Below are 15,671 nucleotides of genomic sequence, written 5' to 3' on the forward strand. Positions count from 1 at the left end.
GTCTCTTGTTTGATTAAAACATATGTTATCAACACAAACAAAAAACTCAATATAGTACATCAAGCTTCACATATTAAATCTATATATACAACAAATTAACTCTATATCATGATGTACTTCTAAACAGTTTAAATTATTCACTCAAAATGCCATTAAATTCTTCAAATAAAAAACTTAACCCCTTATTTTTCTAACTTATTCCTACTAAAACAAAGATTAGGAGAAGACTCTCTATGTAAAAGAAACTATAATCACTAAAAAGTTTCAGAATCCCTGTATAACAAAATTCTTCATTGCTCCCTCAACCAGACCCCTTAAATGAACGTCAAAATATTTTAAACTCCATACCAAATTCTGGAACATTCCTCCAAAAATCTGAAATTCCTGAATCCTTACATATCTGACGATAAAACTCCTCTCCTAAAATTGTGTCTTTTTGGTATGAACTTTTAACAAATGTTCAATAAACATCCTGAAAAAACACCAAAGTATTTAGTGGTTGATCTTTGAATAAATACAATAAATGGATAAATGACCTTTGACCCCTAAAAGTGCCAAGATTAATTCTTACTGACCTCACCCCCCAGTGACCCTGACCTCAACAACACCTTACCATGTTGATTGCAGATAACTGAACAATAATATCATCTAAGATTACTGAAATCCTAGTATAAAAATATTTCAAGAAACAATCGTTTAAATAGATGTAATGGGAGAAAAGAAATTCTCATGATTAACTACAAAGTACCCGAAAAATTGAACATTTTGACCAGTTTCAAACAATGATATGTGTTAAATTTCTCACTGTGGATCCGAAATACCATTTTGAAATGCACACACTATGAATTGTATGTAATAATTTGTAATCACAGTTGAAGTTGTTCTAGAAAGGTTCCCATCAGGTCAGTTGTGCTAGTACTGGCAGTAAAATATTGCGTAAAGTAATCTCCCCAACTAACATGAGGTGCAAAATCCAGATTTGATTGGTGTACTTAATAAAAGTTCACACTGCTGTTGTCAACATTATTATTGGAATATCCACGTGTTCACACCACTAGCTCCCGAACACATTGATATTTAGTGTGTTAATAGCAGGCAGAGTTATTGTCCTTTGCTGCTTAGGTTCCTCGACCTGTTCGTACACTTTGCCCTTTGACCTTACAGTTGCAACACTTGACCCAGTTTTCTTTTTACTGCTACCCTGTAAACAACAAAAAAACCCATCACATACTGCCTCAATGTGAACATACTTCGCTGAACGAGACAGGCATCATACTGGACATACATGTATACTAGATGTTGATTGGCTGCTGAGGTAAGTACCACAACCTACCAATAATACAAATACATGTATACTAGATGCTGATTGGCTGCTGAGATAAGTACCACAACCCACCGATAGTACAAATACATGTTTACTAGATGCTGATTGGCTGCTGAGGTAAGTACCACAACCCACCAATAATACAAATACATGTATACTAGATGCTGATTGGCTGCTGAGGTAAGTACCACAACCCACCAATAATACTTGTAGATGCTGATTGGCTGCTGAGGTAAGTACCACAACTCACCAATTATACTTGTATACTAGATGTTGATTAGCTGCTGAGGAAAGTACCACAACCCACCAATAATACAAATACATGTATACTAGATGCTGATTGGCTGCTGAGGTAAGTACCACAACCCACCAATAATACAAGTATACTAGATGTTGATTAGCTACTGAGATAAGTACCACAGCCAACCAATAAATTGAACAATGAACAAGAAACAGTAGAAACAATTAATTGTTTTTGGGTGTATCTCTACATAAAATGTAGTGTTAGATGTTTTTGGGTGTATCTCTACATAAAATGTAGTGTTAGATGTTTTGGGGTGTATCTCTACATAAAATGTAGTGTTAGTTGTTTTGGGGTGTATCTCTACATAAAATGTAGTGTTAGATGTTTTGGGGTGTATCTCTACATAAAATGTAGTGTTAGATGTTTTGGGGTGTATCTCTACATAAAATGTAGTGTTAGATGTTTTGGGGTGTATCTCTACATAAAATGTAGTGTTAGATGTTTTGGGGTGTATCTCTACATAAAATGTAGTGTTAGATGTTTTGGGATGTATCTCTACATAAAATGTAGTGTTAGATGTTTTGGGGTGTATCTCTACATAAAATGTAGTGTTAGATGTTTTGGGATGTATCTCTACATAAAATGTAGTGTTAGATGTTTTGGGGTGTATCTCTACATAAAATGTAGTGTTAGATGTTTTGGGATGTATCTCTACATAAAATGTAGTGTTAGATGTTTTGGGGTGTATCTCTACATAAAATGTAGTGTTAGATGTTTTGGGATGTATCTCTACATAAAATGTAGTGTTAGATGTTTTGGGGTGTATCTCTACATAAAATGTAGTGTTAGATGTTTTGGGATGTATCTCTACATAAAATGTAGTGTTAGATGTTTTGGGGTGTATCTCTACATAAAATGTAGTGTTAGATGTTTTGGGATGTATCTCTACATAAAATGTAGTGTTAGATGTTTTGGGGTGTATCTCTACATAAAATGTAGTGTTAGATGTTTTGGGATGTATCTCTACATAAAATGTAGTGTTAGATGTTTTGGGGTGTATCTCTACATAAAATGTAGTGTTAGATGTTTTGGGATGTATCTCTACATAAAATGTAGTGTTAGATGTTTTGGGGTGTATCTCTACATAAAATGTAGTGTTAGATGTTTTGGGATGTATCTCTACATAAAATGTAGTGTTAGATGTTTTGGGGTGTATCTCTACATAAAATGTAGTGTTAGATGTTTTGGGATGTATCTCTACATAAAATGTAGTGTTAGATGTTTTGGGGTGTATCTCTACATAAAATGTAGTGTTAGATGTTTTGGGATGTATCTCTACATAAAATGTAGTGTTAGATGTTTTGGGGTGTATCTCTACATAAAATGTAGTGTTAGATGTTTTGGGATGTATCTCTACATAAAATGTAGTGTTAGATGTTTTGGGGTGTATCTCTACATAAAATGTAGTGTTAGATGTTTTGGGATGTATCTCTACATAAAATGTAGTGTTAGATGTTTTGGGGTGTATCTCTACATAAAATGTAGTGTTAGATGTTTTGGGATGTATCTCTACATAAAATGTAGTGTTAGATGTTTTGGGGTGTATCTCTACATAAAATGTAGTGTTAGATGTTTTGGGATGTATCTCTACATAAAATGTAGTGTTAGATGTTTTGGGGTGTATCTCTACATAAAATGTAGTGTTAGATGTTTTGGGATGTATCTCTACATAAAATGTAGTGTTAGATGTTTTGGGGTGTATCTCTACATAAAATGTAGTGTTAGATGTTTTGGGATGTATCTCTACATAAAATGTAGTGTTAGATGTTTTGGGGTGTATCTCTACATAAAATGTAGTGTTAGATGTTTTGGGATGTATCTCTACATAAAATGTAGTGTTAGATGTTTTGGGGTGTATCTCTACATAAAATGTAGTGTTAGATGTTTTGGGATGTATCTCTACATAAAATGTAGTGTTAGATGTTTTGGGGTGTATCTCTACATAAAATGTAGTGTTAGATGTTTTGGGATGTATCTCTACATAAAATGTAGTGTTAGATGTTTTGGGGTGTATCTCTACATAAAATGTAGTGTTAGATGTTTTGGGATGTATCTCTACATAAAATGTAGTGTTAGATGTTTTGGGGTGTATCTCTACATAAAATGTAGTGTTAGATGTTTTGGGATGTATCTCTACATAAAATGTAGTGTTAGATGTTTTGGGGTGTATCTCTACATAAAATGTAGTGTTAGTTGTTTTGGGATGTATCTCTACATAAAATGTAGTGTTAGTTGTTTTGGGATGTATCTCTACATAAAATGTAGTGTTAGTTGTTTTGGGATGTATCTCTACATAAAATGTAGTGTTAGATGTTTTGGGGTGTACCTCTACATAAAATGTAGTGTTAGATGTTTTGACACAGTCCCTAAATGGTGAGGCCCTTCTATCAATATACTGAGCAATGTTTTGGGATAGTTGTTCCCAATGGTAACCTATTCTATACACAGCTGTTTAACGTCCTAGGATAGGTCTCCCATGGTAGGCCTCCCATAGTAAGCCTCTTCTAATGATACAAATGTATGATGTTTAAAGTTACTGTGACACAATCAGTCAGAAAAACTGTGGTTAGAATTGCAGTCATAAAATTCCATAAATACTGTAAGCATCTTTATGATCTACGATCAGCTAATACATGTACATCAAATTGAATGAGTTGTGCCATGGACCTGTGCCATGGACCTGTGCCATACACACATACAGGTATGCTATTCATCTTTTAAGTAACATTTATAAACGAGGATTTATGGAATATAATCTGTAATATATGTATACTTTTGAGAAATTATATATATACAGAGTCAGATCTCATATCAAAAGATATATTGTAAGTCTGTTAAAGTGGTAATAATTTTGTTTAAGAGTTACTTCCCTTGCTATTTGACTATAGTTTGTACTATGTACATGTTACAGGGTTTGTCATTGTCTACATCGGATCTTAATAAATGACACACACAATAACAGGAATCATGTTTTTGTTTGATACAGTTTCCCCATGGTGAGCCCCTACTAACAATAAACTATGTGAGATTTGGGATAGTTCCCCCATGGTGAGCCCCTACTTACAATAAACTGTGTGAGGTTTGGGATAGTTCCCCCATGGTGAGCCCCTTCTTACAATAAACTGTGTGAGGTTTGGGATAGTTCACCATGGTGAGCCCCTACTAACAATAAACTATGTGAGGTTTGGGATAGTTCCCCAATGGTGAGCCCCTACTTACAATAAACTGTGTTAGGTTTGGGACAGTTACCCCATGGTGAGCCCCTACTTACAATAAACTATGTGAGGTTTGGGATAGTTCCTCATGGTGAGCCCCTACGTACAATTAACTGTGTGAGAATTGGGATAGTTCCTCATGGTGAGCCCCTACATACAATAAACTGTGTGAGGTTTTGGGATAGTTCCTCCATGGTGAGCCCCTACTTACAATAAACTGTGTGAGGTTTGGGATAGTTCCTCATGGTGAGCCCCTACTTAAAATAAACTATGTGAGGTTTGGGATAGTTCCTCATGGTGAGCCCCTACGTACAATAAACTGTGTGAGGTTTGGGATAGTTCCTCATGGTGAGCCCCTACTTACAATAAACTGTGTGAGGTTTTGGGATAATTCCCCCATGGCGAGCCCTTACTTACAATAAACTGTGTGAGGTTTTGAGATAGTTCCCCCATGGTGAGTCCCTACTTACAATTAACTGTGTGAGGTTTTGAGATAGTTCCCCCATGGTGAGTCCCTACTTACAATTAACTGTGTGAGGTTTTGAGATAGTTCCCCCATGGTGAGTCCCTTCTTCCAATTAACTGTGTGAGGTTTTGAGATAGTTCCCCCATGGTGAGTCCCTACTTACAATAAACTGTGTGAGGTTTTGGGATAGTTCCTCCATGGTGAGCCCCTACTTAAAATAAACTATGTGAGGTTTGGGATAGTTCCTCATGGGGAGCCCCTACTTAAAATAAACTATGTGAGGTTTGGGATAGTTCCTCATGGGGAGCCCCTACTTAAAATAAACTATGTGAGGTTTGGGATAGTTCCTCATGGTGAGCCACTACGTACAATAAACTGTGTGAGGTTTGGGATAGTTCCTCATGGTGAGCCCCTACGTACAATTAACTGTGTGAGGATTGGGATAGTTCCTCATGGTGAGCCCCTACTTACAATAAACTGTGTGAGGTTCGGGATAGTTTCCCTATGATGAGCCCCTACATACAATTAACTGTATGAGGTTTGGGATAGTTCCTCATGGTGAGCCCCTACCTACAATGAACTGTGTGAGGTTTTGGATAGTTCCCTCATGGTGAGCCCCTGCTTACAATAAACTGTGTGAAGTTTGGAATATTTACCCCATGGTGAGCTCCTACTTACAATAAAATGAGTGAGGTTTTGGGATAGTTCCTCCATGGTGAGCCCCTAATTACAACAAACTGAGTGAGATTTTGGGATAATTCTCCCATGGTGAGCCCCGTTTTACAATAAACTGTGTGAGGTTTTGGGATAGTCCTCCCATGGTGAGCCCCTACTTACAATAAACTGTGTGAGGTTTTGAGATAGTTCCCCCATGGTGAGCCCCTACTTACAATAAACTGTGTGAGGTTTTGAGATAGTTCCCCCATGGTGAGCCCCTACGTACAATAAACTGTGAGGTTTTGGGATAATTCCCCTATGGTGCTCCCTACTTACAATAAACTGTGAGGTTTTGGGATAATTCCCCTATGGTGCTCCCTACTTACAATAAACTGTGTGAGGTTTTGAGATAGTTCCCCCATGGTGAGCCCCTACTTACAATAAACTGTGTGAGGTTTTGAGATAGTTCCCCCATGGTGAGCCCCTACGTACAATAAACTGTGAGGTTTTGGGATAATTCCCCTATGGTGCTCCCTACTTACAATAAACTGTGAGGTTTTGGGATAATTCCCCTATGGTGCTCCCTACTTACAATAAACTGTGTGAGGTTTTGAGATAGTTCCCCCATGGTGAGCCCCTACTTACAATAAACTGTGTGAGGTTTTGAGATAGTTCCCCCATGGTGAGCCCCTACTTACAATAAACTGTGTGAGGTTTTGAGATAGTTCCCCCATGGTGAGTCCCTACTTACAATTAACTGTGTGAGGTTTTGAGATAGTTCCCCCATGGTGAGTCCCTACTTACAATTAACTGTGTGAGGTTTTGAGATAGTTCCCCCATGGTGAGTCCCTACTTACAATTAACTGTGTGAGGTTTTGAGATAGTTCCCCCATGGTGAGTCCCTACTTACAATTAACTGTGTGAGGTTTTGAGATAGTTCCCCCATGGTGAGTCCCTACTTACAATTAACTGTGTGAGGTTTTGAGATAGTTCCCCCATGGTGAGTCCCTACTTACAATTAACTGTGTGAGGTTTTGAGATAGTTCCCCCATGGTGAGTCCCTACTTACAATTAACTGTGTGAGGTTTTGAGATAGTTCCCCCATGGTGAGTCCCTACTTACAATTAACTGTGTGAGGTTTTGAGATAGTTCCCCCATGGTGAGTCCCTACTTACAATTAACTGTGTGAGGTTTTGAGATAGTTCCCCCATGGTGAGTCCCTACTTACAATTAACTGTGTGAGGTTTTGAGATAGTTCCCCCATGGTGAGTCCCTACTTACAATTAACTGTGTGAGGTTTTGAGATAGTTCCCCCATGGTGAGTCCCTACTTACAATTAACTGTGTGAGGTTTTGAGATAGTTCCCCCATGGTGAGTCCCTACTTACAATTAACTGTGTGAGGTTTTGAGATAGTTCCCCCATGGTGAGTCCCTACTTACAATTAACTGTGTGAGGTTTTGAGATAGTTCCCCCATGGTGAGTCCCTACTTACAATTAACTGTGTGAGGTTTTGAGATAGTTCCCCCATGGTGAGTCCCTACTTACAATTAACTGTGTGAGGTTTTGAGATAGTTCCCCCATGGTGAGTCCCTACTTACAATTAACTGTGTGAGGTTTTGAGATAGTTCCCCCATGGTGAGTCCCTACTTACAATTAACTGTGTGAGGTTTTGAGATAGTTCCCCCATGGTGAGTCCCTACTTACAATTAACTGTGTGAGGTTTTGAGATAGTTCCCCCATGGTGAGTCCCTACTTACAATTAACTGTGTGAGGTTTTGAGATAGTTCCCCCATGGTGAGTCCCTACTTACAATTAACTGTGTGAGGTTTTGAGATAGTTCCCCCATGGTGAGTCCCTACTTACAATTAACTGTGTGAGGTTTTGAGATAGTTCCCCCATGGTGAGTCCCTACTTACAATTAACTGTGTGAGGTTTTGAGATAGTTCCCCCATGGTGAGTCCCTACTTACAATTAACTGTGTGAGGTTTTGAGATAGTTCCCCCATGGTGAGTCCCTACTTACAATTAACTGTGTGAGGTTTTGAGATAGTTCCCCCATGGTGAGTCCCTACTTACAATTAACTGTGTGAGGTTTTGAGATAGTTCCCCCATGGTGAGTCCCTACTTACAATTAACTGTGTGAGGTTTTGAGATAGTTCCCCCATGGTGAGTCCCTACTTACAATTAACTGTGTGAGGTTTTGAGATAGTTCCCCCATGGTGAGTCCCTACTTACAATTAACTGTGTGAGGTTTTGAGATAGTTCCCCCATGGTGAGTCCCTACTTACAATTAACTGTGTGAGGTTTTGAGATAGTTCCCCCATGGTGAGTCCCTACTTACAATTAACTGTGTGAGGTTTTGAGATAGTTCCCCCATGGTGAGTCCCTACTTACAATTAACTGTGTGAGGTTTTGAGATAGTTCCCCCATGGTGAGTCCCTACTTACAATTAACTGTGTGAGGTTTTGAGATAGTTCCCCCATGGTGAGTCCCTACTTACAATTAACTGTGTGAGGTTTTGAGATAGTTCCCCCATGGTGAGTCCCTACTTACAATTAACTGTGTGAGGTTTTGAGATAGTTCCCCCATGGTGAGTCCCTACTTACAATTAACTGTGTGAGGTTTTGAGATAGTTCCCCCATGGTGAGTCCCTACTTACAATTAACTGTGTGAGGTTTTGAGATAGTTCCCCCATGGTGAGTCCCTACTTACAATTAACTGTGTGAGGTTTTGAGATAGTTCCCCCATGGTGAGTCCCTACTTACAATTAACTGTGTGAGGTTTTGAGATAGTTCCCCCATGGTGAGTCCCTACTTACAATTAACTGTGTGAGGTTTTGAGATAGTTCCCCCATGGTGAGTCCCTACTTACAATTAACTGTGTGAGGTTTTGAGATAGTTCCTCCATGGTGAGTCCCTACTAACAATTAACTGTGTGAGGTTTTGAGATAGTTCCTCCATGGTGAGTCCCTACTAACAATTAACTGTGTGAGGTTTTGAGATAGTTCCTCCATGGTGAGTCCCTACTAACAATTAACTGTGTGAGGTTTTGAGATAGTTCCTCCATGGTGAGTCCCTACGTACAATTAACTGTGTGAGGTTTTTGGATAATTCTCCCATGGTGAGCCCCTACTTACAATAAACTGTGCGAGGTTTTGAGATAGTTCCTCCATGGTGAGCCCCTACTTACAATAAAATGAGTGAGGTTTTGAGATAGTTCCCCCATGGTGAGCCCCTACTTACAATAAACTGTGCGAGGTTTTGAGATAGTTCCTCCATGGTGGGCCCCTACTTACAATAAACTGTGTGAGGTTTTGAGATAGTTCCCCCATTGTGTATTCCTCTAGTGCTTTATCCATGTCCACCTGTTCCTCTTTCTGTCTTTCCTCTTCCTCCAGGAGTTGATTTCCTGCTATAATCTGGTCCTGGATATTCTTGCGCCGGAACAGCATTTTGTGTTTGCCCTGGGACGCACTGTGCCTACGTCTTTGGCGCTCTATCTCCTCCATGTCAGATGTATCTGTTATGATATTTCCAAAAGTTGGTATTGTGCACTCGGAAATTATTACTGCAGTTTAAATTATGCCCTTCTTGTCCGCATGTATGCATAATGAGAGAATCAATTTATCATGATAGCAATCATTACTGCATTTCTCTGTACATTACTTACCGGTACTATAAATAGAATTTTGATTGTGAAATATATAATGAAAACTGACTTTTGTTGGTGAAGCGTGAAAATATGACTGGGGTGAAAATAACAATATTTAGTTAATAATGAGTATATCAAAAGTATATGAAAATTAATTTTAAAGAGAATATTGACCAGTCAGCTTACATGGTTTGAGCAACTGTATTGTGATTGGAGATTGAGTATTGAATTTAACTTCAAAAGTTTATTACAAAAACAGAAATTTATCTCAAAAGCAGCTAATATCTCGCAGGCCTTACCATCGCGTCCATTGTGTATTCCAAAATTAAAAGTTCCCTCAAGCTCATCTTCAAGGGCCGTAAGTTTGATCAGACCTTTCTTGGGTAAAGTTGTTGTAGCAAGTCTTGCCTCCTCGCGTGGCAAGGAAAACATCTCCGGTTTAATGTGTTCGCCAACCTTTGTTGACACAAATAGGTGTGTCTGTGACCGCTGAAAACATAATCAGAAATGGTGTAACTGTTGTGTTCATTAATAAGGGAGACAGAAGTAAATTTACACAAGGGAATATTTCCTATTGTGAGCTTATAACATAAACTAGTATTGAAGATCCATATTACCATAAATTTCTACAAAGGATAAGAAACAGGGGGACCTAGTGCATCCCACAACTGTGTTCCCACTCAACTCCATACCTAACCCCTACCCCCCCACCCCCATCCCACACCTGTGTTCCCTCTTTACTCCATACCAAACCCCTACTCCCCACCCCAATCCCACACCTGTTTTCCCTCCTAACTCCATACCTAACCCCTACCCCCCATCCCCATCCCACACATGTGTTTCCTCTTAACTCCATATCTAACCCCTACCCCACCCCCATCCCACACCTGTGTTCCCTCTTAACTCCAGACCGAACCCCTACTCCCCTACCCCATACCACACCTGTGTTCCCTCTTAACTCCATACCTTACCCCTACCCCCACCCCCATCCCACACCTGTGTTCCCTCTTAACTCCATACCAAACCCCTACCCCCCACCCCCATCCCACAACTGTGTTCCCTCTCAACTCCATACCAAACCCCTACCCCCCACCCCCATCCCACACCTGTGTTCCATCTTAACTCCATACCAAACCCCTACCCCACCCCCATCCAACACCTGTGTTCCCTCTTAACTCCATACCTAACCACTACCCCCCATCCCTCACCTGTGTTCCCTCCCAACTCCATACCTAACCCCTACCCCACCCCCATTCCTCACCTGTGTTCCCTCCCAGCTCCATACCTAACCCCTACCCCCCATCCCTCACCTGTGTTCTCTCCCAACTCTATACCTAACCCCTACCCCCCATCCCTCACCAAATCCCTTCCTAATCCCAACCCCTAGCCTCCACCCCATCCCTATTGCAAATCAGGCAAAAGGGGAGGGAGTGTAAATAGAATATATTGTTTTCATTCTTGTTATACTACAAAGTGTGTTTACCATAACAATATTATTGTAGTGGTTCTATTTAGTACAAAGTGATGTTTAACTGATTCACCCCTGAAACATCATAATGAACTATTCCAACCTTTGAATTGGAAGAGTTCAAATGTGTCTTCAGTCGTGAATGAGTCAATAGGAATTGTCGGTAAAACACCGGGGTGTAATTAGACCGTTCTGCTGTGTAATTCTTTATCTCAGATACAACAAAAATGTAACGATGTCTGTTCATACATGTACCAAAGAATCATTATTACCTTCATAGAGGTAGCAGAATCATTAGAGATCACACTGTTGATATCCACCTCTGATTTTGACCGATGAATTCCGAGGACCATGACAGCATTCTGCACTGTACTAGGCTAAAAAAAAGAGAAAACAAATAACTACCTAGCACGATAGGTATCCATTTTAATTTGTCATTGGTCAATCAGGCATCCAATGAAATTCCACTTTTGATCCAGCTTCAGTGAAAAAGGGTGAAACATATAATAGCATATCACTGAATTTAACGTAACTAATTACAATACACATGTATGTAAAAGGAAAAGAAAAAGAACAGCCAGACCGCGATTCAAACCCAAGACCTTCAAAACTCTAGACAGACGCTCTACCATTTGAGCTACCTGGATCTGAACGATTAACCCAGTCCAGTATACACACAAATATATATATAATGGTTTCACTCTAAATACTGCTGATCTTAGAACAGCTTTATGTAAGGATCACTGAAATAGTCCGAGTCACAGCACCAATTAATAACTAGACAAGCAATGAACCAACGTGGGATTCAAACCCAGAACCTGCTGGTGCATTTCTGATGAGCCAACTGTTAGCTAACTGATGATCTATTATTAGCAACTGTGACCTTGACCTTGGCAGAATATTCCCAAAATCAATAGGAATCTTTTTATTACTCAGGGCAACAGGCACACCAAGTTTACACTTTGTATGATTGTTCTTTCTCAGGTTAATGAATGGACATGCTCCATGATAACTCTAACTCCCCCCCCCCCCCCCCCCCCCCCACACACACACACACACACACACACAATTCTTTTTTTAAGGTGATAAAAAAGAGGCAGCACACACAGAAATGGATCCTACCATAAACTCCCTTGTCGTTTGGACTGGTGAGCTAACAATTATACTGTACGTAACATATTGATAATAGTTTATTGTTGTAAATGGTGATCATAGAATGGGTCACAGTGGCCGAGGGTTAGGGTGTCCGACCGTCTATGTTCACTACCCTGTTGTCTCATCAACAAGGAGTCGCACACTGAGTCTTCAATTTTGCTATGACATATTCTAGGGGTGTAGAGAGCGAAAGTGAGCGTAACCCCTGGGTATCAGGGATGATTCCAGTGGTGTAGAGAGCGAATGGGAGCGTAACCCCTGGGTATCAGGGATGATTCCAGTGGTGTAGAGAGCGGATGTGAGCGTAACCCCTGGGTATCAGGGATGATTCCAGTGGTGTAGAGAGCGAATGGGAGCGTAACCCCTGGGTATCAGGGATGATTCCAGTGGTGTAGAGAGCGAATGTGAGCGTAACCCCTGGGTATCAACGATGATTCCAGGGGTGTAGAGAGGAAAGTGAGCGTAACCCCATGATATCGAGGATGGTTCCAGGGGTGTAGAGAGGAGAGTGAGCGTAACCCCTAGATATCGAGGATGATTCCAGGGGTGTAGAGAGTGAAAGTGAGCATAACCCCTGGGTATCAACGATGATTCCAGGGGTGTAGAGAGCGACAGTGAGCGTAACCCCATGATATCGAGGATGGTTCCAGGGGTGTAGAGAGTGAAAGTGAGCATAACCCCTGGGTATCGAGGATGGTTCCAGGGGTGTAGAGAGTGAAAGTGAGCGTAACCCCTGGGTATCGAGGATGATTCCAGGGGTGTAGAGAGCGAATGTGAGCGTAACCCCTGGGTATCAAGGATGATTCCAGGGGTGTAGAGAGCGAAAGTGAGCATAACCCCTGGGTATCAAGGATGATTCCAGTGGTGTAGAGAGGGAATGTGAGCGTAACCCCTGGGTATCGAGGATGATTCCAGGGGTGTAGAGAGCGACAGTGAGCGTAACCCCTGGGTATCAAGGATGACAGAGAGTGGCCTTGATCTGTACCTCACTATATATCACTTTATGTGACATCATAAAGTAATGTGATCAAGCTTATAATCTACACTATCTGATGTCGTGATTCCACAATTTGAAATAATTAAGAAAACAAAAATCTTTTTTGAGTGGGGAAATATTATATTTTGATTTTATTCCAAAATAACAGATAGTCAAACTAACGAAGTTTCAATGAAATTGGTTTATTAGCATTTGTGTTTAAGTTCATAGAGGGATTTAGAAGACGGTAACCAGAGCAGCCATCTTGGACTTTCAGATTGGCACAAAAAGTGATGTAAAAACACTGTACTTGTACCACAAGTTTTGAGTCAATTGCAGCAGCTGGTCTCGAGAAGCTGAAAATGTCTCAGCTTATCAAAGGCTAGTGAGGCGCGCTATTTAAGATGTTCAGAAGTTCAGATTTGAACCGAGCTTGGAGTACGTCAGTCGCTTCAGTGATTATTAAGACTTATGGATGATGACGGATATGAGCTAAACAAGAATTCCAAAAGGGTGGATATGCATGTAGCCTGCAGTCAGTGTGAAGTTTTGAGGTTGATTGCCCCAAGGAAACTGGACTTATTACCCAAAACAGATTTTCTATTTATAGTAACGGTGACCTTGACCTTTGACTTCGGACCTGAAAAGCAATCCCAAGCAAGCAATTTTAGTAAGGAAGCATTGTTTGAAGTTTGGGTTCATGCACGGAAACAGATTTTTTATTTATAGTCACGTTGACCATGATCTTTAATCTTCGGACCTGAAAAGTATTCCCAAGCAAGCCCTTTTAGTAAGAAAGCACTGTATGAAGTTTGAGTTCAATCAACCCAAGGGAACTCAAGTTATCGTGGGGAAACCTTGTTAAAGAAGTCGACAACGACGCTGACTAAGTAATACCTATATGTCGCCTCGCAGGCACGACACAAAAACTTGAGGCAATATTAGGAGACAGGTTTAAACAGATGAGGCAAGTTTTGCATTTAAATGATTGCTGATTATGAAACACAAATGAAAAACATAAATTCTATGTGCTTTTTGTATTTAATTGAAAGATCAATCAACCACAAAAGTGCTTGACCAGGTGAGTCAGGTCAACAAAAACACTTACCTCAAAGTTTTTCCCACCTGTCTGACGGATGTAGTTAGTATAATAGGTGTCACATGTTGACCGGCGGGGCCTGTATGCAGCCGCAGTCTTACACCGGCGATTCGGAACTAGTCGTGACTTAGCACTCATATTTTTATGTTATATATTTCTACAGAGAGACTGCACTGTAATGTTTATCCAGCATTTCCTCACAAAGATAACAGTTTCAAATTATGAATATCTCTGTTCAGGAGATTCCACATTAAATCCACGGCCTCATTTGAAAATATCCACACAGAACTTGACACACACCTTTTGTACCTATATCCTCCACAGAATCTCTCTGAATCACAAAGTTACAGACTCCGAATCCAACTCCATTGTTTTACAACAGACAGGGGTATTCCTAGAAGATGCTGGTATCAACAAAGGCGGCTGTTAAATCACCTGTAGCTCCATTGATTTAGCTCGTTAAATATCCGAGCTGAAGTTTCCGAGGTACTAATAAAAGCCAAGGATTGCTGGACTAAAATCCAAATATGATGTCTGTTCTGGTGGAAACATGTCCTTGTACTGCAGTTAACATAGAACAGTTGAGGAAACTTGTATACCTTTGTCTCAGGTCAGGTGGACTGTTCAAATTTATGAATCATACACTCCATTAATCCATTCTTCTGTAAACATTTGCCAAAATTTCTGTGTAACGTTTCTGCTGATAAACAGGCGTGTTGACATTTCCAGAATCATGTTTACAAGTAAACAGTATTTCAGATTTTTTCACCTCCTTGATCTGTAGGATAAAGATTGGATGATTTCATAATTCACCTGTCACGTCAAAACGTAACACCTGGTTTGTCCGTTCCATTCTTCATGTAAATGTATTATTATGCAACACAACTTCAGAGAATGGAGCAGAGCCCGTCGCCAAGTATCCATTACTATTCAAACCATGCAGTATTCATTAAAGTTACCATCTTTTTGTGTCGCTACAGAACAGACCTGAATCAGGTAGACACCCTTCGGATAAAGACTTCTGAAATATGAATACATCAAACCTTACAGGGTAACAAAACTGATATTTAAAGCTGCTAGCCTTAGTGTCTGTATAAACAGGCAGGTAGAGGCTTAGGGCAGGCCTGCTTGTCCATGAGAAACATTGGCCTCATTTTGGTCTTTAATCTTAGCCAGAATTGGAAACAAAACACCCTTTGAATTATGTATTTCTTAAAAACTATTGTTTATCTGTCTAACTTCTTCAAAATTTTACCAAGTTATTTTTCTCTAGAGATTTTACCAGGAGGAACAACAGGGTGGGGATTTGGCAAGGACAAGAATTTGAAAGGAGATGGCTGGGGTGGGGTGGGGTGG

At 40.1% G+C, this 15,671-nt stretch overlaps 1 protein-coding gene across 1 annotated transcript in view; it reads right to left on the reverse strand.

Moving 5' to 3' along the window:
* Nucleotides 1–39: 39 nt before the first annotated feature.
* Nucleotides 40–15,671, reverse strand: part of LOC110463194 (centromere protein F-like) — a 65,753-nt gene continuing 50,121 nt past the window's right edge. Inside the window, exons 26-29 of the mRNA XM_021517587.1 lie at nucleotides 11,358–11,462; nucleotides 9,917–10,106; nucleotides 9,262–9,485; nucleotides 40–1,201 (exon numbers count right to left, since the gene is read on the reverse strand). Of these exons, the coding sequence (XP_021373262.1) occupies nucleotides 1,055–1,201; nucleotides 9,262–9,485; nucleotides 9,917–10,106; nucleotides 11,358–11,462 (666 nt within the window). The 3' untranslated portion in view covers nucleotides 40–1,054. The remainder of the gene's footprint in view (nucleotides 1,202–9,261; nucleotides 9,486–9,916; nucleotides 10,107–11,357; nucleotides 11,463–15,671) is intronic.

This window comes from Mizuhopecten yessoensis, unplaced genomic scaffold (assembly GCF_002113885.1).
Source record: "Mizuhopecten yessoensis strain PY_sf001 unplaced genomic scaffold, ASM211388v2 scaffold10875, whole genome shotgun sequence".
NCBI classification, from domain to species: Eukaryota; Metazoa; Mollusca; class Bivalvia; order Pectinida; family Pectinidae; genus Mizuhopecten; species Mizuhopecten yessoensis.